Source organism: Lissotriton vulgaris, chromosome 3_2 (genome assembly GCF_964263255.1).
Source record: "Lissotriton vulgaris chromosome 3_2, aLisVul1.2, whole genome shotgun sequence".
In the NCBI taxonomy this organism is placed as follows: Eukaryota; Metazoa; Chordata; class Amphibia; order Caudata; family Salamandridae; genus Lissotriton; species Lissotriton vulgaris.
The window spans coordinates 178262567-178284625 of NC_141690.1; the positions used below are offsets into that span (position 1 = coordinate 178262567).

Consider the following 22059-nt stretch of genomic DNA (forward strand, 5'->3'; position numbering starts at 1 on the left):
GGCAAGCCAGGATTGGGTGCATCTGATCGTTGAGTTCAGGAGCAGGATGTCATTGGGTGATTGTAATTTGAGGTAAAGTTGGGTGTCATCGGCGTACATGTGGAAGTGTACATTGGATGCTTGTAGCAAGGTGGTGAGAGGTTCCATGACTAGGTTGAACAAAGTTGGGGATAGAGAGGATCCTTGGGGGACGCCTAGCGTTACAGGTATTGGCGAGGACATCAGGTTGTTGCTCTTGAATTTCTGCGACCTGTTGTGAAGAAAGGAAGTGAACCACTTGAGGACAGTTCCAGATAAGCCCATTCTTGTGTTTAGTAGTTCTAGTAGATTCTCATGTTTAACGGTGTCGAATGCTGAGGAGAGATCAAGAAGGATGAGGAGGCAGGTGTCGTTTTGGTCTAGCATTTGAAGTGCGTTGTCAATTATGTGAGTCATAGTAGTTTCTGTGCTGTGTCCTGCTCGGAAGCCTGACTGGTGAGGGTTGAGGAGATCGAATTGCTCAATGTGTTTAGTCAATTGTAGTTGTGGCATTTTTCCAGCAGTTTGGCGAGAGTGGGGATATTGGTGATGGGACGGTAATTGTTGAGATCAGAGGGGTCGGCTGTTGGTTTCTTAAGTAGAGGTGTGACCTGCCCAACTTTGAGGGAGTCAGGTATGCTTCCTTGTTGGAGAGAGCTGTTGATGATTTTAGTCCAGAGAGGGAGAAGCAAAGGGGTAAAGTCTTTTACTGCGAAGGCAGGGAGGGGGTCCGTGAGGTGATTGGATGGTTTCAGGGTGCTGAGTAATTTGCCAATTTCTTCTTCCGAGTATGTGCCAAAGGTTGACCATGTAGCATTGTTTTTTGTTTCAGTGGGTGCTGGGCATTGGGGTTTGGAGTAGAGGCTTGCGTCAATAAGGAGATCGCTTTTTATTTTGTCAGTTTTTTGGATAAAGAAAGCAGCGAAGTCTTCACAGGAGGGTGCCTCACGCCCAGTGTTGAGTGGTTGTGGTTGCTCCTTGGATTGTGACTTGATTAGCTCAAACAGTTTTCTCGGGCGGTTTTTTGCTTGGTCGAGTTGGAGGCTGAAGAATTCCGATTTTGAGCGTTTTATTTTCCTGAAGTAGGCGTTTCTCTTTTTCTTCAGATCTTTTAGGTGCATTGCGGAGGGAGCTGATCTCCACGTCCGTTCTGCCAATCGCATGTCTCTTCTATCCTCGTTGAGACTCCCGTCGTACCAAGGTTTGGAGATTTTAGTAGAGACTCTTTTTAGCTGCATAGGTGCAGCCTCATTAATTATAGCGGTCATAGCGTTGAGATAGTGGTCAGTCAGAGTTTGGACGTCCGTGGCGCCTGTAGGTGGGAGTAGGAGATTGCAACTGTCAGGGGGCAAAGAGCCTGGGTTGAGCTTTTTCGAGTCTCTTTTCCAGACTTTGGGCTTGGAGAGTTGCGCTGGGTTGACTTTGACTTTTTTATTGATAAAGAATGTGATAATATAATGATCTGACCAGTCACAGGGTTGGATGGATTCGAGTTGGATAGAGTCCTCTTTGGAGATGATCAGGTCGAGGGTAGGACCTTTCTCGTGGGTCGGGCTGTTGCATATTTGGGTGAGGTTAAGTGCATCGAGGAAATTTTTAAGACTATTTACCACCGCGTCGTTGCGGTCATTCCAGTGGAGGTTGAAGTCACCAAGGTATATTTGGGTGAGATGCCGACCGGAATTGGTTGAGATCATATCCATGATTTGTTGGGAAAAGGTGAGGTTGTCCCTGGGTGGGTGGTAGATGCTGTGAAGAGAGCATATCGGTTTGCCCTCACTAATAATGTCTAGGCAGATGTATTCCCAGGATGTTGGGGATGGTAGGGATGTGGAATTGACTTTCTGAACAGAGAGGTTGTTCCTGTAGATGCATGCGATTCCACCACCTATTTGGCCTGTTCTGTCGAGCCTGATAATGTGGTAGTTGGGAGGAACCAGAATGTCCATTATGGGTGTCGAAGATTCAGTTAGCCACGTTTCAGTCAGGATGATTAGGTCAAGGTCCCGTGATAAGAGGAGCTCAGCAATGGCTGCTGAATGTTTCGTGGCCGATCTGCAGTTGAGAAGAGTGCATTTGAGACGGGGTGTGTAGAGGGTGTTAGATGGTTCAAGCGAGAGAGGGACTTTTCTAAGGTTATTGGGGATGGAGGATCTGCTGTTTAGTGTCGGTGGTCTAAGGGGATTTGGGTGTATCGTGGGAATGTTGCGGTGTGGGGTGTTTGTGTGAGTTTGGGGGGCTGGGTCATAGGAGCGGAGAAGGGTGAGTGTGTCGAGGTCAGAAGAAGAGTTGTGGGTGCGGCGAGGGCGGTTGTTGCGATTAAGAGCTGGGATTGAGGTCAGATTGGGGGATAGCTGAGTGCGAGAGTTAGTCGGAGGGGTGGGGGACAAGTTTGGCGGGGAGGTGTAGATGTGTGAGGGGTTGTAGGGGCGATGCGTTGGACGAGGGCAGTTGCTGCGCCTATGAGCAGGGATTGACGCCTGGTGTGGGGCGTGATGAGGGTTGGAGTCCGCCCGCGGAGTAGGGGACAAGTTGGGAGCGGGGGTGGAGGTGGGTGGGCGGTGTATGGAGTGCGTGGAGAGTAGCTCTTTGATGGCGTGAATGTCTTCTTTGATCTGAGTGAGAGTGGCCGTGATGTATTCCATCGTAGGGTAGGTGGTGGGGGTGGGAGTGGCAGTCAGGGGTGAATGGCTGACCAGGGAATTCGTGTGCAGGTGGGAGGGAGGGCTGGTGTTCGAGCAGGTCTGCGTTTGATCTTTTCCTGATATATTGTTGAACCACATTGCTGCACTTCCTTTCGTCTCTCCTGCAGTCTCCTACCGCATCCTCCCTCTATTTATGTCTCTCCTTCCCTCCTCTCTCAATGTATTGAGACTGAACTATTTTGTCTGATGCCCGATGGAGCTACTTCGTTTAGCTATAGGGGAGATGGGCCGTGGATTCCCTCCTTGGTCGTCACCTACCCAGTTGGTCTTTAGACAGACTTTTTCGTCTCTCCTTATTGTCTCGTCCCTAGCTCCTATCCCCTCTCCCCCAAATCTCTCCCCTTGCCTGCTACTCTGCCTACCCCCTGTCCTTTGTGCCCTTTGACTAAGCACTCCTTCTCCCCTTGTTGGGGAAAGATCCAATATTTACACTCTGGAGTCTCAGCGAACCCGCTGAGCGAGTCCACTGCGCCAAGGGAGCAACTCACACTTGAGGTTTGGTATGGCAATCCTTGCCAAAGCACTCCCTCTCCCCTTTCTGGGGAAGGATCCAGTATGTAGGCCTCGGAGTCTCAGAGACCACTCTGAGAGAGTCCACTGCGCAAAGGGAGCCTCTCGCAACAGAGTTTGGGAAGTGATACCCCTTCCCCTGGGATCACAGCTTACTGGACTTTGGACGCTTGCCTTGACTCGTCTACCGGTTTGTGTCCCGTCACCCTTCCCCTCCTCTTCCCATGCTGGGTCTCTCACCCTACCCTCCTTTTTCCCACCTTCATTATCTGTCTACTTCCCCTGCTCAAACCCCCCCTCCCCTGAATCTCTCACCTTGCCTGCTTTTCCCCTTTCATATTTGTGCTTATTGTTTATCTCGACCTTACAAGTTACTATGTGGCCTTGCTGTACGAACTATGTAACCTTTGTAACGATGTAACCTGTGACTATCATCTGATGCTCATGTAAAGCGCTCTGATACCTCTGGGTCTAGCCAGCGCTATATAAAACTTTTGAAATAAATAAATAAAAATAAATACCAAACAAATTTAGTAGGAGGATGCCTGCCCACCAAGATCACATCCACTACTTTGGGAAGTAGATTGAAAGCAGTCAACTGCCACCACTCAATCTCCACGCATGAAAGTGTAGATTGAGTAGGCCAGGTGCAAAACTGTTTTGCTGCTGCAACATAAGATCCCCTGCCCTTCAAAGCGGCAGCCTGATTAGAGGAAAGAGGTTTAGAAGGTCCAGGTACCACTCACTCTGGGAACAATCTGGAGTCAGAAGGATGATTTGGCACTATCGTGCCTGATCTTCTTCAGAACTCGGCATACAGGGTCAGGAGCTCCACTCTAGGCAGAATGTGCCTCTGAGAGAGGGCCTTCTTGGTAAAGGCAATGAACTTAAGTTAACACTGCGCGTTATTGGAGGTGGTCAAGCGATCAAGCCAGGTCTCTCCCTATTGCTGGCATCCTGCGCCACCTCAGGGTTTACTGATCAGCTAGGGGTCTCTGGGTGAGTTTATACACCCTGGGAGATGCCCGAATGATCCAGCAAGTTCCAGAGGAGAAGATCATTCTTGCATGCGACCCCACTACACCCTGCATGTTGCAATACTACCTGGAGGTGGTGTTGTCTATGAGGACTAGGACTAGCTTCCCCTTGATGGACGGAAAGGAGGTTTTTAACATGCAAACCCAGTAAGTTCATGTGGAGGCAATCTCTGCCGCAGCCCAGAATCCTAGGTGAATGTCCTAGACTCATTGATCCAGGCCTCTGGAACAACGAAAGTGCACCAAATTCAAGACTGCTCTGATAAAAAGGAGCCTCTGCAAAGGATGCTGGTGTGACTTCAGCAGGTTGATAACAAAGGCCAGCAATGTAGGTAGGTTTGTCACCTGGAGGTGGTCTACAACTGACTGACGAGCCTGTCTTCAACTGCTCGTCACTGAGAATGAGGAAGAACGGTACCACTGACCTCCGAAGATGGGCAGCCGAGGGGCACTAGTGAAGCCGAAAGGGAGCAAGGCAAACGGAAAATGTTTGTGGCACACCTAAAAACTGCAGGTAGTGCTGTGGGCCTGCAGGACAGGGATATGGAAATAGACATCCTGCAGGTCAACATCCCCCATCCAGCCCCCTGGATCATAACAGACAGACACTAGTCATCATGAATTCGTCCTTTCGCTGAAAGAAGTTGAGGGATCAAAGCTCTAGAATTGGACGGAGACCTCCATCGTCTTATGCACAAGGAAATGGCATAAGTAACACCGGTTCTGATCTCTGACGCCAAGACTCTCTCTATGGCTCTTTTGTCTAAAAAGAGCCCGAATTTTCAGCAGCAAAATGGACAAATAGTCCTCCGAAAGCTACTCTGATGAGGATAGAAGATGCAGCTATACGGAAAGGAATGGCAGAGCAAAGCCTCATTGCAGGACCCATCTGTTGGATGTTATTGCTTGCCATGTATCGAGATAATAATTGATCCTGCCTACCACAGGGTGGTCATATGCCGTTAATTGCAAAGTAAAGTGTCTGCTGCTTGCAGGCTGATACTAGAGGAACGGGGGACTGGGTGGTCAGCTGTCCCTGTGGACCTGGTGTTGTCAGCTGGATCACCTACCCCATCCCTAAAAGGACTGGGGTGGTTGATGTTGGGGTCATGGGCCTTGACGTTGCCTGTATGCAAAATTCTTAGGCCTCAGAAGAACAATAGTTACTTACCTGTAATCTGTGGTTCTCCAGTATGGGTGTCTTTCATAGATTCACAAGCCTGAATCATTCCCCGTCGTCGGAGTGGGAGTCCCACGGTACATAAAAAAGCAATAATATGCCTATTGAAAAAACAAAACCTTGGTAATAACAAACCAGGAAGTAAAGTAGCCCTAAGCTACAGTGTAAAAAACTTACACACTCATGACTATCCTAGTCATTTTGTATAGACCAAACTGCAGCCAATCAGGCGACAGCACCCACCAGAATGCTCTCCCCAGAGGCTCAGGCTCTCAGATTTTCTCGCACAGGAGTGAAACCAACATAATTGCCTGAAGGAGCCTCTGAGGGGAGGTGGACGGGTGCATGTGAATCTATTAAAGACACCAATACTGGAGAACCACAGATTACAGGTAAGTAACTATTGTTCTTCTCCAGTATTGGGGTGTCTTTCATAGATTCACATGCCTGAATCAGAGTAGATAGCAGTACCAAAAAGATCATGCTCATTAGACGCACCTTGCATCACAGTATACATGCATCATAGCAAAAGAGAATAACATGTTATAAGCGTCTAAAAAGAGCATAGAGGAGGAGGTAGAACAGAGGCTCACCTTACTTGAAAAGATTGCGAAGAACTGCTCTTCCCACCGAAGCATCTGCATCACTTGCAGTGTCCAAACAGTAATGTTTGGTAAAGGTATGCCTGCTGGACCAAGTTGCAGCTCTGCAGATCTGATGAAGAGGCACACCAGCGAAGAGAGCGGTAGAAGAGGAGACCGCTCTTGTAGAAAGCGCCCTTTGTAAAGCCTATAGAGGTCTTCCTGCTTGTTAATGACAGAGTCCAATTGCTGAGGAGACCCACCGGGCAATAGTCTGTTTGGATACAGCGCATCCCTGGCGCAGTTTTCTATAGACCACAAACAGGTGTTCTGTTTTGCGAATAGTGGCCGTCCTTTGAAAGTAGAACTTGAAACATCTCCTGATGTCTAAAGAGTGTAAGGTTTTTTCAGCCGCCGATTGTGGATTTGGAAAAAAAAATTCTTGAGAATTACCGGTTCATTAAGATGAAAGTCAGATAGAACTTTGGGCATATACCTAGGATTAGTATGTAGCACCACAGAATCTAAAGTAAATTGCAAGAAAGGAGATTTTGAAGTGAATGCCTGAATGTCACTGACCCTTCTAGCTGATGTCAATGCTAAGAGCAAAGAGACCTTCCATGAAAGGAACTTGAGATCAATCTTATGAATGGGTTCAAAGGGGTGACGCATGAGTTGAGCGAGCACCACATTTAAGTGCCAAGATGGAGGTTGACGTCGAATTGGAGGAAACATATGGAATAGTCCTTTAAAAAATTGTTGATTTATCCTTGAAGAGAATTAGATCCGTCCTGCCGGAATCTGGAAATGGCGACCAGAAATACTTTTAGAGTTGAATGCGATAAACCTGATCTAGCCAGATGAAGGAAGAAAGGCAAGATCTGTTCCAGCCTAGCATGGATGGGATGCAGATCAGCAGACTGACACCAGGCACAAAATCGCTTCCATTTGAGCTTGTAGGTTTTAATCGTTGCTGGCACTCTAGCATTGGCCAGAACTTCTTGACAATCTGCAGGGATGTCTAAGCGGGCGAACTCATTGTGTTGAGGAGTTAAGCTGCTAATTTCAAGGAAGCTGGGTCCAGATGGCAAACTTGACCCCCTTGAGTGGTCAGGAGATTCGGTATTTGTGGCAGCTGGATTGGACTGCACTGAGAAAGGAGGAGAAGTTCAGTGAACCAATATTGTCGAGGCCACCTTGGAGCAATCAGGATTAGGCGACATGGTTGTCTTCTCATTTTCCGGATGACCTTGGGGACTAAAGGAATTGGTGGAAAGGCATATGCAAATGTCTGAAACCAGTTCATCGAAAGCACATCCCCGCATGAGTTCCTGTGGGAATCCAGCTTGCAAAACATGGGCATTTCCGGTTCTGATTCGTCGCAAACAAATCCAGGTCGGGGTGACACCACTCTCGGAATACTCGATCCAGGGTCGGCTGATGGATCTCCCATTCGTGATTGGATACAGCAGACCTGCTGAGGGAGTCCGCTAGCACTTTGGAGACACCTGTAACGTGGATCGCTGAAAGATTGATGTCGTGATCCAGAGCCCAATTCCAAATCTCTTGTGCTTGACGAGATAGCCGGGCCGACCTTGTACCTTCCTGTATGTTCAGGTAATGCATACTGGTTGTATTGTCTGTTCGAATTAGAACCGTGGAACCCTCGATGATTCTTTGAAAACACTTCAGAGCTAGAAAGATAGCTCGAAGTTCCAGGAGATTTATGTGCCACTTTTTCTGTTGTAAGTTCCATTTTCCGTTGATTGTCATTCCCTGGAGGTGTGCGCCCCATCCCTCCAGAGAAGCATCCGTGGTAATGATAAATCTGGGTACCTCTGTCAGGAATGCACATCCCCCTTGTAGGTTGCATCCTTGCATCCACCATTGAATGGAGTTTCTCATCTGAGTAGTTATGTTGATCATGTCTTCGAATGATCTTACCACCTGCACCCACTGAAGACTGAGCTCTTCCTGCAAGGGCCTCATTCCATCCTGAGACGACAGTTGGGGATGAGAGGGATACATGAAGAGATCATCCTTAGGAAAGATTTGAACTTGCGAACAGAAACGCACTCTTTTTTCAGCAGTATTGACGCCATTCTGTGGATCTTGATTTGCCTTTCTTTTGAAACAAAAACTCGGGTGAGTTGCGTGTCCAACGTTGTTCCCAAGAAAGACTTCCATTGAGATGGAGTTAGATGGGACTTTTCGAAACTGACTGAGAAACCCAGGCTCTGAAATAGTGACAGGCACCTTTGAATGTGAGCTTCTGCTGTGACTAGAGAACTGGCCTTGATAAGGCAGTCGTCCAAATATGGGTAAATTTGAATTCCTTCCAAACGAAGACGAGCTGCCACCGGAGCTAATATCTTTGTGAAAACTCTGGGAGCTGAACGCAGTCCAAATGGGAGGACTTTGAACTGAAAGTCCCTGCCAGCCACTCTGAACCTCAAAAACTTCCTGTGCCTGGGAAGGATAGGCACATGGAAGTAAACATCCTGAAGGTCGAGTGTTGCCATGTGATCCCCTTCTGAGAGAAACTGAAGGATTTCTTGAGGTGTTAACATCCGGAAGGATAATTTTTTGAGGTACTTGTTGAGGGCACGCAGGTCGAGGATGGGAGGCCATTTTCCCGTCTTCTTGCGTATAAGGAAAAATCTCGAATAAAATTCTTTCCCTCTTTGCAATTGAGGTACCTTTTTGATTGCTCCTTTCCGAATCATGGCAAATATTTGGGAGAACAGCTCATTGAGATGAGCTGGTGGTGAACCTTTTGGGGGAGAATTTGGAGGGGCTTTGACAAATTCCAGAATGTTGCCCCTGGATACAACGTCCAGGACCCATCTGTCTGTAGTAATCTTGGACCAATTTGATAAGTAGTGGGATATTCTTCCTCCAATTTGTAAATTTGGCTTGGGTAGAAGTGGTGGCAGGTTGTTCGTCTCACTTGCTCTTGTTGGTGTCTTTTCCTTGATAAGAGGATTTCCTTCTTGTCTGGGAATAATTGTTCTCTCTCTGACCGTACGTTTGCTGCCTGTACGGTTGGTATCTTTGGTTACATTGCGTGTTGCTATATGACCGCTGCTGAGAGTAACCTCCTCTATTGGAGAAATTGCCTCTTCCTTTTGCACCACGAAAGGACGACTTACGGAATTGCAGCGTTCCCAGCGATCGTGCTGTTTCCGTGTCCTTCTTTAAAGCTTGCAAAGTCTCATCCACGTGTTGGCCGAAAAGGAACTCTCCATCATAGGCTATGTCCATGATTTTAGTCTGGACTTCTAAGCGAAAGGACGTAGATTTGAGCCATCCTTGTCTTCTCAAAACAGCTGCACCCGCCAGCTGTCTGAAACCTGTAGCCGCCAAGTCCACCGCAGCATCAATTATTTCAGCCGATGGACATTCACCTTCGTGTAATATCTTCTTGGCTTCAGACTTATCAGGCTCCGAAAGCTTCTCAGTATAAGGCTCTATGTCTGACAACATCTGCCTATCGTACCTCCCAAGTATCGCTAGGGAGTTCGCAGCAGGGACAGTAGTTGCCGCTATAATAGAGACCTCCTTGCCAACTGAATCAAGACATCTCCCCTGTCAGTGACTTGCGAAGAAGGATTCCTGGCCCTCCTCTGAGCCGACTGGGTAACAACTGAGTCTGTTTTAGCTTGACCAATAAGGCATGCCGGTGAAGTGAGAGGTGCCTTATATTTCTTATCTACTCTAGGTAGAACTGCCGGGAGAGAGTTTGGCGTTGCCATTATCGGCAAACCCTCCTTCCAAATAAAGTCTATTATTGGGATAGTCTTCACCTGCCTTTGTGGCTGATCTTTAAAATCATACAGGAAACATTCATCCTGTTTTGACTCCATGGTGATAAGAAATCTTTTCGTTGCCCTGTCCATGATTTGATGAAAAGTCGCAATGTCTACCGGCGGAGAGTCCGCCGTAGGTGGACCAGCTGGAGAAGGAGTTTGTGCTTGATAATAGTCCTACTCCGACAGTACTGATTTGTCATCTACTTCACCTTCTCCTCTTTCCTCATCAGAAGTAACATCATCCTGGGTGTGGGGAGATGGTACCGGCGAAGGAGGTACTGTAGGTTGTGTCTCCAAGATTGGCAGCGGTGAGGATTGTCTTGGAGGTCTTAATGGTGCCGTAGATGCTTGTGACATGGGCGTTGACAAGCGTGAATCAGCGGACTCGGAAGGTGGGAATCGGCGGTAATAATCACTCAACATATATATTGAAGGTTATGTAGTAAATCCAATGGCATCTGCGCAGTAGGCACCGACATGGGAGCCCGACCAGAAGGCTCAAGGAACTGATCCACTTCTTCATGATCTTCATCCGGATATTTTATAAGCAGCGCAGATGGGCTTCTGGCTGCTCGAAAACTTTCATCTTTGTAGGATTCCTCCTCAACTGCTCTGGCAACTTTAACGGTGATAGAGCCGTTAAGGATTATCCACGTCTTTCTAGCAATGAAGCAGTCGTAGATGGTGAAGGTAAAGGGACTGTAGACGGCTTAGCTGACCACACTTGCAGTTCTGTACAAGTTGATAGTGGAGGCGTCGACGGTGCCACCATCGTCGGTGTCGTGGACGGACCAGTAATTGTCTGTGGACAGCAATCTTCGTTGGCAGGCAGTCGTCGTGGACGATGATTTCGACGACAAGGTAATCTTCGTCGACGGTGTGGCTGTCGACGATGTAATCTTCGTCGACGATGACGTCGTCGACGGGAGTGTCTTTTTCATCGACGATGACGTCGTCGACCGTATTGTAATCCTCGTCGACGAGGATGACGTCGACGGGAGGGTGATCTTCGTCGACGATGAGCCCGTCGAAGGTATGACTTTCGTCGACACATGTGTCGACGAGTAAGCGCTAGTCGACTGTACCTTCAAAATCTTCGTCGACGGAGGGGTGTCGACGATCGATGGCATTATCTTCGTTGACGAGATGGGACGAACCATTACCTGAACCAGCGTCAACGGTGAGGAAGCTGAAGACATCACCATTTCAGGTCTTGGTGAGGAGAATTTTACCGTCAATGTTGAAGACGCGTCGGCGTTAAGAAACGTCGACAGTGGAGCCGTCGTCGACGCTGAAGACGACGAGGTTTTTCTCTGAGGTAATATTTTATGAGAAGCTGTCTTGGAAGATTAAGATTTTCCAGTTTTCCTTGGGGGCGTACTAGGACCAGATCTGAAAGGCGGAGAAGCCTTTTTTGAAGTACAAGTAGAAGGCACGCCAGAATCCTGAGAGGATTGGGTTTCCTCAACACCTTTGCCCCAGGAGAAGCCTTCTCAACCTCAGCCTTCCTCTTTCTAGAGGACATAGTAGACCCAGAGGCTATACTTCCTACCTCAGAAATGGGGTTATCCTGGTCCTTGATCTTCTGGAGCCACAGGAGAAGACGACCCTCTCTGTCCCTGAGGGTCTTTTGAAGAAAGGTTCTGCAGATCTTACACTCCTTTACCTCATGACCTCATGATCAGGATATAAACAATAAATACATTTCTTGGGAGGATCCTCCTTAAACAACCTCAGCTTCCCACAAGAATCACAGGCCCTGAAGAGGTAGACATCTTTTAGAAGGTAAAAACCAACCAAAGTAATTAAGGAAAACTGAGCAAAGCTCAGGGAGACTCCCTTCACACGACGTGCGGTAGAAAATATGAGAGCCTGAGCCTCTGGGGAGAATATTCTGGTGGGTGCTGTCGCCTGATTGGCTGCTGTTTGGTCTATACAAACTGACTAGGATAGTCATGAGTGTCGAAGTTTTTTTACACTGTAGCTTAGGGCTACTTTACCTCCTGTTTTTTTATTACCAAGGTTTTGGTTTTTCTAGAGGCATATTATGGCTTTTTTATGTACCGTGGGACTCAGACTACGGGGGATGATTTAGCCATGTGAATCTATGAAAGACACCCCAATACTGGAGAAGGGGACACGTTGCTGGGGCTACTGCCTCAAGGCAGTGAGTGCAGGTGGTGGCTCTACTCTCTATAAAGTCAGCCTTTTTACTGAGGGATCGAGACTCATCCAATGGCATATCCATGAGCGACTCTTAATCACGCAAGTAGCCCATGGATCTCACCATTGCGTAGCACATGAGTACCATAATAGTTTCAACTGCTTTGCTTAGGCAGTCGGTAGTGTCCAGGCCTGATCTTATGAGCTATTTGGCTGGTTCCTGGCCTTCTTGAATGGTCTGCACCAAACTAGTCCAGATGTCCTCTGGGACAGCTGCAAAGATTCCTGAGATCATGTCCTGTAATGTAATGCATGACAGTGTTTACCCAGCAAACAGCTGCCATTGACTAATCTGAGGGCAGGAATAGTCAAAGGAATCATCCTTTTCCCAAATGCCTCCATTCTTTTCAATTCCCTGTAATGGGAGTAGTGGGAAAAGAATTAGGGTTAACCCTGTTAGTGGAGGTATGCGCTACCAGGCTCTCATGGTGGGATGCTGTGTTAGAAAACAGTGTTACCCCGCGAGCTGGTTTGTCACGACGTTCCACCTGTCTATTTACAGGTGAACAAGAGCAAAGTTTGGCCAGAGTGTTGCTCAGGGCTTCATTTAACGGCAGTAGTGGTTCAGAGGAGGCTTTTTTTTTTAGTTTGTAGCACCTCTGTAAGTTATGTCTGTATTTATTTTTAAAGGCAACTGTAGATTTAGGAGCTCTACTGTTCGCTTAAGTATCGTGGCAAATGAGGCGGACTCTACCATTGAAGGACCAGAGAGAGAGCCCAGCCGCATGCCAAGATAAGTGTCCACATGACTGGCCTCTTGCAGGTCCACATATAGCATTTTTTGTCATACTGTGGGAAGAACTCATCCTCACCATCACTAGCAATCCCAAAACATCTATCTTGTATCTTGTCAAAGTGCGATCCGAAGAAGTGTTAAGAGCCCAGGTGCCGCTGAAAGGGCCAGCGTTGGCGCGGCAAGAACCAGTGTGGATCATTGTGCTGGCCAAGAAGGCAGCTCCGAAACTGAACCCAAAGCAGGTTTGGGAGGCACAGACGGCAGACTCTCTGGAAGTATCACAATTGGAGGACTCTGAAGAGGCATGGGGCCTAACGTGCAACACAGGTAATCAAGCAGGATGCTGAAGATGAAGAACAAGGCCTCCTTAAACACCTCAATATGTTGTGGCATTGCCAATGGACCTGAAAATGTGGACGCATCGGAGTTGTCTGCAGAATCAGATCCTCGGTTAAGGACAGGGAGTGAGACCATGAAGCACCTTGACATCCTTGCAATTTCTTAGGTGGAGAGTGGTGAGGCCTGCTAGGATTTCTTGTGTTTTTCTCTTTGATTTTGACATATCCAAAGACTTAGACCTCAACAACCATTTGTCGCGAGACAAGCTTCAAGACCAGGCCTGTGTCTTATTCTTTGAGCATGAGAGGCTTTTACACAACTTCTGACTGAGCTCGGCAATGTAGAGTTTGGCTTCAAGTGTCCAGATCACCTTAAGGTGCATTAAGGCACACCATTTGCATGCTTGGGAGTTGTTTCCGGACACCAAATACAAGAAACACACATGGTGGAGACTATCAGACTTTTTTTGATTGCAGTCCATGCAAGGTTTAAACTCTAGGAGGGGACATGTTCCCTTGCATACTGGTAAGACATTTAGAAAAAAGAGCAGATCAAAACATGGGAAATAAAGTAGGGGCTAGCTCTGGATACGCATGCAAAGACACTGAAAAGAAGGGAACAGGTGTCAGTATGCTGTGGGGCACCTATATGCAGCTTCAGTCGCCACTTCCGGGAAGGAGCGAGTTGACACAGAGCGGCACACACCTGCTACTGGCATGCAGGGGCTATGAAAAAAAACACCTTCAAAACTTGTCTGGCACACCTGGGACATTCTAAAGGCGAGGAATCGGCAGTTTGAAGTATCCATCAGATTGTGGGTACAAAAAGATTAACATGGTGTTTAGTTGCTCACCAAGTCAAAAAATACAACCAGATTAGTCTAGTATGACTTCCCACTTGTAAAATGATTATATAGTAGGTCCTACCCCTTTTTAATCTATTGGACAATTCTTCCATTTAAGAACAATATCATTGATTTCTCCATCATAAATAACATACCCAGTATATCAATCATGTTGTGATCAAAAGAAAGGTCTGAACTAAATTCTGACCAAGCAGCCAAACTTATAATCCTCTACTCCTAGATACAGGTAAGAATTCAAATGGTAAGCTAGGCTTTTCGCCGTCCTCTTAGTCCACAGTCTTGCGATTTTCACATTCTATTTTCTGTGAACAATAATCAGAATGTAATGTATATTCCTCAAAACACATTAATCCAGACAGAAGCATATTCAAGAGCCATGTTACTAGGAAAGCTGCAAAAATGGGCACTACAGCTTCAAATACAATAGGAATCTGGATGGTTTGGATGCTACTGACCTCATTAAGAAATGAAATGTTGGATCATTGTTCGTCTAAGAGGCTTAAGAAGAAAGGAAATAGGACAATAGACCCTACCCTACCTGTTGTGTGGTTGCAGGAGGTGTTGATCTGCATATCCTTTGGCAAAAGGTTTGTCAAATCGTACTTTAAGTACTTTACTACGATAAAAATTATACTGCTAAAATGTAATCACAACAAAATGTGCATCGCCCTGCCCTCCATCAAAAGATACAACTATACACTACATTAGAGGCATGGAAACTTAAGTTGTGTAGAATTTCAGTCAGTAAAACACAAATTACTTTTATATTTTGTACTAAAATAATGCATGGTACATATTAACTTGTTAAACCTAATTGCAAATGTTTGCTTTAAAGGTGCCTAATAAAACTCTTCCAGTTCAAGTCCTCTCAGTCAAACAAAATTAACACATGCTAGTATTTTTATTATACTAACAAATAAAGTACGTACCAGTCTTACAACAAGTTCATTAAGATTGAGTCCATATTTTGCTACCACGGGCCGTAGAACTTCAGTCACTGGTTTAGTAGGTTTGGCTTTTAATCCAACGGAACGATTAATTGGAATTAGATCTAGGCTGCAAAATATTGATAAACTGTATCAGTTATTTTAACTCATGTTTCAGAATTAAATAATTGCGTTTTTGCTGCACTGTACAGAGTTTCTCAGTGTGCTCACTGTTCATTTTGTTAAACACTGATCGGTACAGGTACAAACGATTACTCGTTGTAGTCACGCCACAAAGATTTATGCTATCTTTTGCATTTTGGACCTTGGTAAAACCTACCTTTAGGAGTACCGATACTTTTTTTGTAGTAATCACCTCAGTATCCTAATAATAACTAATGAAGGACTAAACACCGACTGAATTTTAAAGACATTTTTGAGGTGGACATCCCACGACCAACAAAGAAGGTTTGTGTATAAAAATATCAAATAATCTTGCCCCTAAATTTTCATAAACTGTATATTCCAGTTGGTCTCCTTAACATTTCTACATTCATTAATGCACTTAACTCTTCTTCCTAGTGGCACAATACCATATGCTGCTAGCCAATCGAGTACTTAAATTTAGCTCATCACTACAGGTCCCAACATGCTACATACTATGATTGCTTCTTGACATCTCACAGTGACAATCAAAAATGGGATGATATTAACAGACGATCCCAGCAGATCGTTCAACCATTCATCTCTCCAACCTATGGCGTCTCAAGACCTTTACATGAACTTTAAAGTAAATATTTCAGAATGGACAAGTAACCAGCCAAATGTACCATGATCATTAAAAAAATCCATGAAGGGACTTGCAGACATGCTCAAAGCTATCACCTTACTGAAAACCATAAATTGTGTGCCTCTCTCTTCATCCATCACATCGCTAAGTGCTGCATTCCGTAACATGATAACTGCACCATGGTGCTCACTACTCAACATAGAAACACAACCCACACAGAGTCAAAACATAGAGAACACAGTTTCAACCACAAACCTTTTACTCATGTACAGTAATGCAGCAAAATTTTAACCTAATCTCCAATTCATTGTAGCCCATGAAAATGAGTCAGACCATGGAGAAAAAGCTACTCCAGCAGATTTTGGATCAACATGCACAGCCAAACCCACGCAAAGCTAGTTTCTGAACGAAAATCTGCAGGAATCCATTCCTGCTGCTCTTGTGGATGAAATTCAACACATGACAGATGTCAGCTTCATGAACCATATGGCTTCATCGGCAGTTTCAATACAACTGATCACCTCACCTTTCTGAGGTATCTACAGTTGTGAGTGTCAAGGACTAGTGTTGATTTCTTTCTTGTTGTCTTACTGTATACTAAAGGTGGCATTGCAATCCTTTATGTAAGAAAAAAAAAACCTTGAAAAGTATCGAATCCACTTAGAGGTCCTCATTATTACCTGAACTGTTCAATGCATACTTTCTGTGACTAATCAGTGTCATTCAGAATTCCGGCCTATGCTAGGCTGCAGATATTCAGGCAAGGGAATGCTGCGAACATGCTAGTATGAAGTCACTCCACATTTCAATTTGTGAGAGGATCTAAAATTCTTATACTCAATTGCAGAAAAATGCTCTGGACCCTTGCTTTCTTGCTATGTGTACTGGGCACTGAACCAGCTGTTCATTAGATCTTTCTCAACAAATAGCTGAGCTTTGCTGCTCAGATGCAAGTAATAACTACAGTGCGTCATGAAGATCCTTTCACTTTCACTACATATATGAAACAAACTGAAGACACTTTTTGCCTTGTTTATAAGACCATACACTGACTGAGTTCTGCATTTACAGCTAACTTTACAAGATAACTCACATAAGAATGCCTTGTATTCTTTTTTGTTCAACTACAAAATCGCCGGTCACACAATTGGTTACTTTTAAATATGTCCACTGAAGGGACGTACTAAAAGGATCATTGGGGATGATAGGCTACCTTCCACTGGTGGCAGTGCAGTTTCAAACTCTATATGTAAAAAGTGAACTTTCACCTGATTTTCAGCATTCGTTATTGTTTACCCCACAAGATGTTTTATTGTTTTCTTACAAATTACTGAAAAGCACACACTGTATTAACCACTGCATTGCTTCCGTCAAAGTTACACAATTAAGTAATGGTTCTGATTTACCACTATATGAAGGAAAATGTGTTTTTGTATACTTACATGACATATTAAAGTCTATTTTTCACGAACACTTTTCATTATATACACCTGGTTATAGGCTTTAAATGGCTGTTCATTAAATGTGCCACTATGTTCTGATGTTTTCTGTTGGGAAAACACAAAACTATTTTCTTCATATGGTATTATGGCTGGTAAATTGCCGTTGCATATCCCAGGCAAAGTGTTTTATTTATTCCTCTAGAGATAACGGTCACAGCGATTTTCTACATGGGGATGATGGGTGCTAAATGGTCATTACAAGTACATAGTGCTTGAGCCCTGCAAAGAAATAATAATTAGCTACTATACACATGGGAGGAGGGAGCTTTAAAGGACTACTGAATGCATTTGTCACTATGGTCTAAAATGTTTCCTTTATGGAAACTGGGTATAGCTATTTTTACATTGGGGGTTATGGGTGGTAAACAGTTCTTACACATCAAGGGCACATTGTTTTACTGATTCTTTTTTGGAATAATTGTCATAGCGATTTTAATTTAAATTGGAGAAGGGGATGGTGGGTGTTTAATGGCTGTAACATATACCTGGTGCTGTATTTTCAGGATTCCTGAAAGGAAAGAGTTATCTATTTTACAGGCTGCTAAATATATTTGCCACTATGTTTTAATGTTTTCTTTTGAGCGAATGTGAATAACTCATTTTTATGGGGGAATTGTGACTGGCAAATAAATTAATGTCATGTGTAAAGAGCACAGCTGCCTCCGAAGAAGCGCTCAAGCGCTGAATATGCCTGCAAAGGGGTACAGTGGCTTAGTATTCCTTGAAAATGTATGTTTTTAAACATGCCTTAAAAGCCTATTCCATATCTAGATCCCTCAGAGCTTTATGAAGCAGGTTCCAGCTTTTACTGGCAAAATAGGCGACAAACCATCCACCCAGACTCTCCTTAAGTATCTTGGGAATGCACACCAGTACCTGGCTGGAAGAGCGTAAACTCCTACTGAGATCATATTTCTTGAATCTCTTTGTAAATAGATTGGCCCAGATTCATTCAAAGCCCTATGAGTAATAGACAAGGCTTTAAACATTAACCTCTGTTCGATTGGCAGCCAGTCGAGAGACATCAGGTTTTGCCTGGTGCATTGTCTTCTGGGCAAGTTCAGAATTAGTTGTACAGCAGAGTTTTGAGCCAATTATAGTTTATTAAGGAGCCCAGCTGGTAATCCAAGGTGCAATGTGTTTGCATTATCCGTCACTGTGATCATTGCATGACCCACCATCTTTTGTGTGTGGTCAGATAGAAATAACAAGGTCTTCTTTAAGGTTTTTAAAAGAATAAAACAAGCAGCTGTGAAGGCTCTCACCTGTGGTTGAAATGATAGTTGGTTGTCAAATTGTACCCCCAGGTTCCTCATTTCACCTTTTGGAACTGGAGGAGGACCCATGCCACCCGGCCACAGCAATGTGGACGTACAAGAGCAAGTTGCTTCAAAAAACAAGATTTTGCATGTGTCTACATTCAACTTTAAATTGCTATGTTTTATCTGGTACACTTCGGCAGTCAGACAACTATGGGCATTTTTCACCACCGAGCCATCCATCTGCTGAAAGGATAGCATCAGCTGGGTGTCATCAGCATAGGAGACAAGATTGAAGCTCTAGTTCTCCAATAACTTGCCTAATAGTGCCAGGAAGATGTTGAATAATGTAGGGCTCAAAGATGAACCTTGTGCTACCCCGCAGCTCATTTTTTAAAAGTCTGACGTAAACGGGGGAAGATGTCCTGCTTGCTCCCTATCAGATAAAAAAGATTTGAGCTAATTATTGGCCATGTTAGTAATGCTGGCAGCCCTCAGTCGCTCCAACAGGATCTCATGATTGACTGTCGAACGCGGCCGAGAGGTCCAGCAAAGTGACCACTGTTTTTTTACCTGAATCCAGATTTGATCAATTCTGCCACCTCAAGAATGGCAGCCTCTGGACTGAAGCCTTTACAAAAGCAGTATTGGGTGTAATGCAGAGAAACATTGCTTTCAATAAATGGGAAAATCTGAATATTGACTAACTGTGCTATCATTTTACCCAAGACAGGAGGGAGAGACATTGGTCTATAGTTACTTAGACAGGAAGGTCCACATTTGCTTTTTTTTTTTTTTTTACAAAGGAAGGACCAGTGCCGCCTTCCAAATTTCAGGAAAGATGCCCACTTTCATGTATTGATCAAAGAGCATTTGAATTTGTTTTCTAAGCACAGATGTCACCCGTTTTAAGATCCAAGGAGGGCAAAGATTCCGAGGAGATCCAGATAAAGGTCTGTTACACATCCCATAACCAAAGGGGATGATGGACGGAGTGTCTAACATTGCAAGCACTCACCCCCAGTCAACTGATCTGGGTTTAATCCATCATGATTCTCTAGCTCACACCGCCACCCCCGTTTGGTGTCTTTCATAGATTCACATGCTTGAATCATTCCCCGTCGTCGGAGTGGGAGTCCCACGGTACATAAAAAATCCAAAATATGTACACAATAACCAAAAAACCTTGGTAATAAAAAATACATCCAATTCAGGCAAAAACCAGAACAAATGTTGCCGTTCTTTCTTCACCTAGCAAGATAGGGCCTATCCCATTCCACTTTGAAAGTGTTCTTGGTGGCGATTTCTAGGTATCAGCAGGACAAATCTAATTCTCTTTATGCAACTAGAGTCATTCAGAAATTCAAGGGATTATTTCGGAAGTTCCCCCCTATTCGGCGTCCACCTCCATCCTGGGATCTTAATGTGGTGCTCACACAACTTATGCGGCATCCCTTTGAGCCTATTCATAAAGTGGATTTAAAGTTTCTTTCTTGGAAAGTTCCTTTGCTCTTGGCTCTGACATCAGCAAGGAGAGTCCGTGACATTTTGGCGTTCACTATTAAACCACCTTTTCTTCAATTCACCTCAAAATCGATAGTGCTACGCACCAATTCAAGCTTCATGCCAAAAGTACCTGCTGACTTCCACCTTAATGAGCCGATAATTTTAAAGACATTCTTTCCAAATCCGCAGACAGCTGCGGAAAGAGCCTTGCATTCCCTTGACATTAGAAGATGTCTCAAGTTTTATTTACAACAATCCGTAAATCGGACCAACTGTTTGTGGCCTATGGTAAGCTACGTCAAGGATATTCTGTTTCCAAACCAACCATAGCTTGCTGGATTTCTGCTGCGATTTGTCTATGCCATCAACAGGCGGAAAGACCTTTGCAAGCAATGCCAAGAGGGCATTCTACGAGAGCAATTTCTTCATCTACCGCTCTTTTTGCCGGTATCCCTCTCCTTGATAATGTAAAACTGCCAGCAAGGGAATTTGTTCTGTTAGAATCTATCACAGATTATAGACATGTATTAACATCTAATGGTCTATTCCAACCTAATTGGTATCTGTTCGCTATAATTTCAGTCTAACAATTTAGACAAAAGTGAAAAAATGAATCAAAGAAAAAGCAACACAGGATATTTGTTATATGAAAAAAATGATTTTATATGTATTTTGATTAGAAAATTCAAATAGGGTACAAATCAATACTTAAAATTGATCAATAAATGCATTCAAATGAACAAGGGCCAAATCAATTTCTCCTTCAATCCATCTGAACTAAAGTCCAATCTAACATCAATTTTAACCAACGACTTCTGTATTGTGATAGAGAAAGTGTTGCTTTCAAAACTTAATAAAAAAATGGAAGACATGGACGTTCAAGTTGACGTTTCGGTCTTATATTCCTTAAGACCATCTTCAGGACAACATGTATTTGCATAAAGATGTGACCCACTGGTCAGTCTATTTCTCACTTAAGACTGGTGGATGGATATTCGTATTTTTGCCTCAGTCTTCTTGAATTGTTGAGAACTTGCTGAATTTCTCCGCATAGAGTCAAACGACTTTCCAATACCGCGGCGTAGTCTCGCGAGAAGCTAGGGTGTCTTGGGTAACCCACCGCCTTTTACGGTATCCCTCTCTCTATCAAATCTGCAGAGCGGCAACTTGGTCCAACAGACACACTTTTACCAAACACTAATGTTTGGAGACCTCAGGCGATGCAAATACGTCAGTGGAACAAGCTGTTCTCCGCAATCTTTTTAAATAAGGTGAGCCTCTGTTCTCCCTCTTCCACTATGCTCTTTTAAGACGCTTAGTGACATACTGTTTATATATATATATCTTGAACTTGTTCTGCATATGTTAGGAGCAAATGTATCTAGGTACAATTATGATTAGGGCTCCCGGTTTTATAGTATTTATTCTTTTGACATTTCCGTCTGTATTTATCCATATTTATTTTTTGGTCGTTTTATCTGTATTTATCCACATTTATTTTTGTCGCAAGCAAAAGAAGACGCTGCAGCCAGTATTTTTCCACACACTTGCACTCAGTTGTAATAGTTTTAAATATATGTATATATACATCAAATTATGTAAACACAATATTCATCTGAAAAGTTTTCCAAAATAATTTAAAGAGAACATAGGCCTAAACAGACCTTGTGTAACTTGCATGAGGAAACCTTTATTGCGGAGCTGTACTACCTAGGGACCTTTAATTCCTGATCTTCTCTTGTCACATTTGATGTGCAGTTACCTTAATCCTCTGAGGCAGTTTGCTTACCGGTCAAAACAGTTGTCCAGCAGACATAGCTGGTGGTCAGTGTTTTAACTGTGGTTACCTGAATCGAATCTTCTTGCTACAAACCCAAAGTGAATAAGCATCACTGAGTTCGATAATCCTAGCTGCAATTCCCCGTGCTACTAAACTGCATGCTTGTGATAATAACTGCTAAGAAGAAACATAATTAAAGGCAGGAAGGTGTCTCTCTGTGTGCACCCAACTTTATAATAAAAGGATCCTGCAAAAGGACATGCCCCTTTCAGTTGGAAAGGGACAATTAA

The 22059-nt window shown here is 44.3% G+C and overlaps 1 protein-coding gene across 6 annotated transcripts in view; it reads right to left on the bottom strand.

Moving 5' to 3' along the window:
• Positions 1-22059, bottom strand: part of RGS12 (regulator of G protein signaling 12) — a 691597-nt gene that overhangs the window by 125710 nt on the left and 543828 nt on the right. For all 6 annotated transcript variants that reach the window (XM_086964151.1, XM_086964150.1, XM_086964152.1 and 3 more), the window contains one exon: positions 14936-15062. In XM_086964151.1, coding sequence (XP_086820277.1) covers positions 14936-15062 — 127 coding nt within the window. The remainder of the gene's footprint in view (positions 1-14935; positions 15063-22059) is intronic.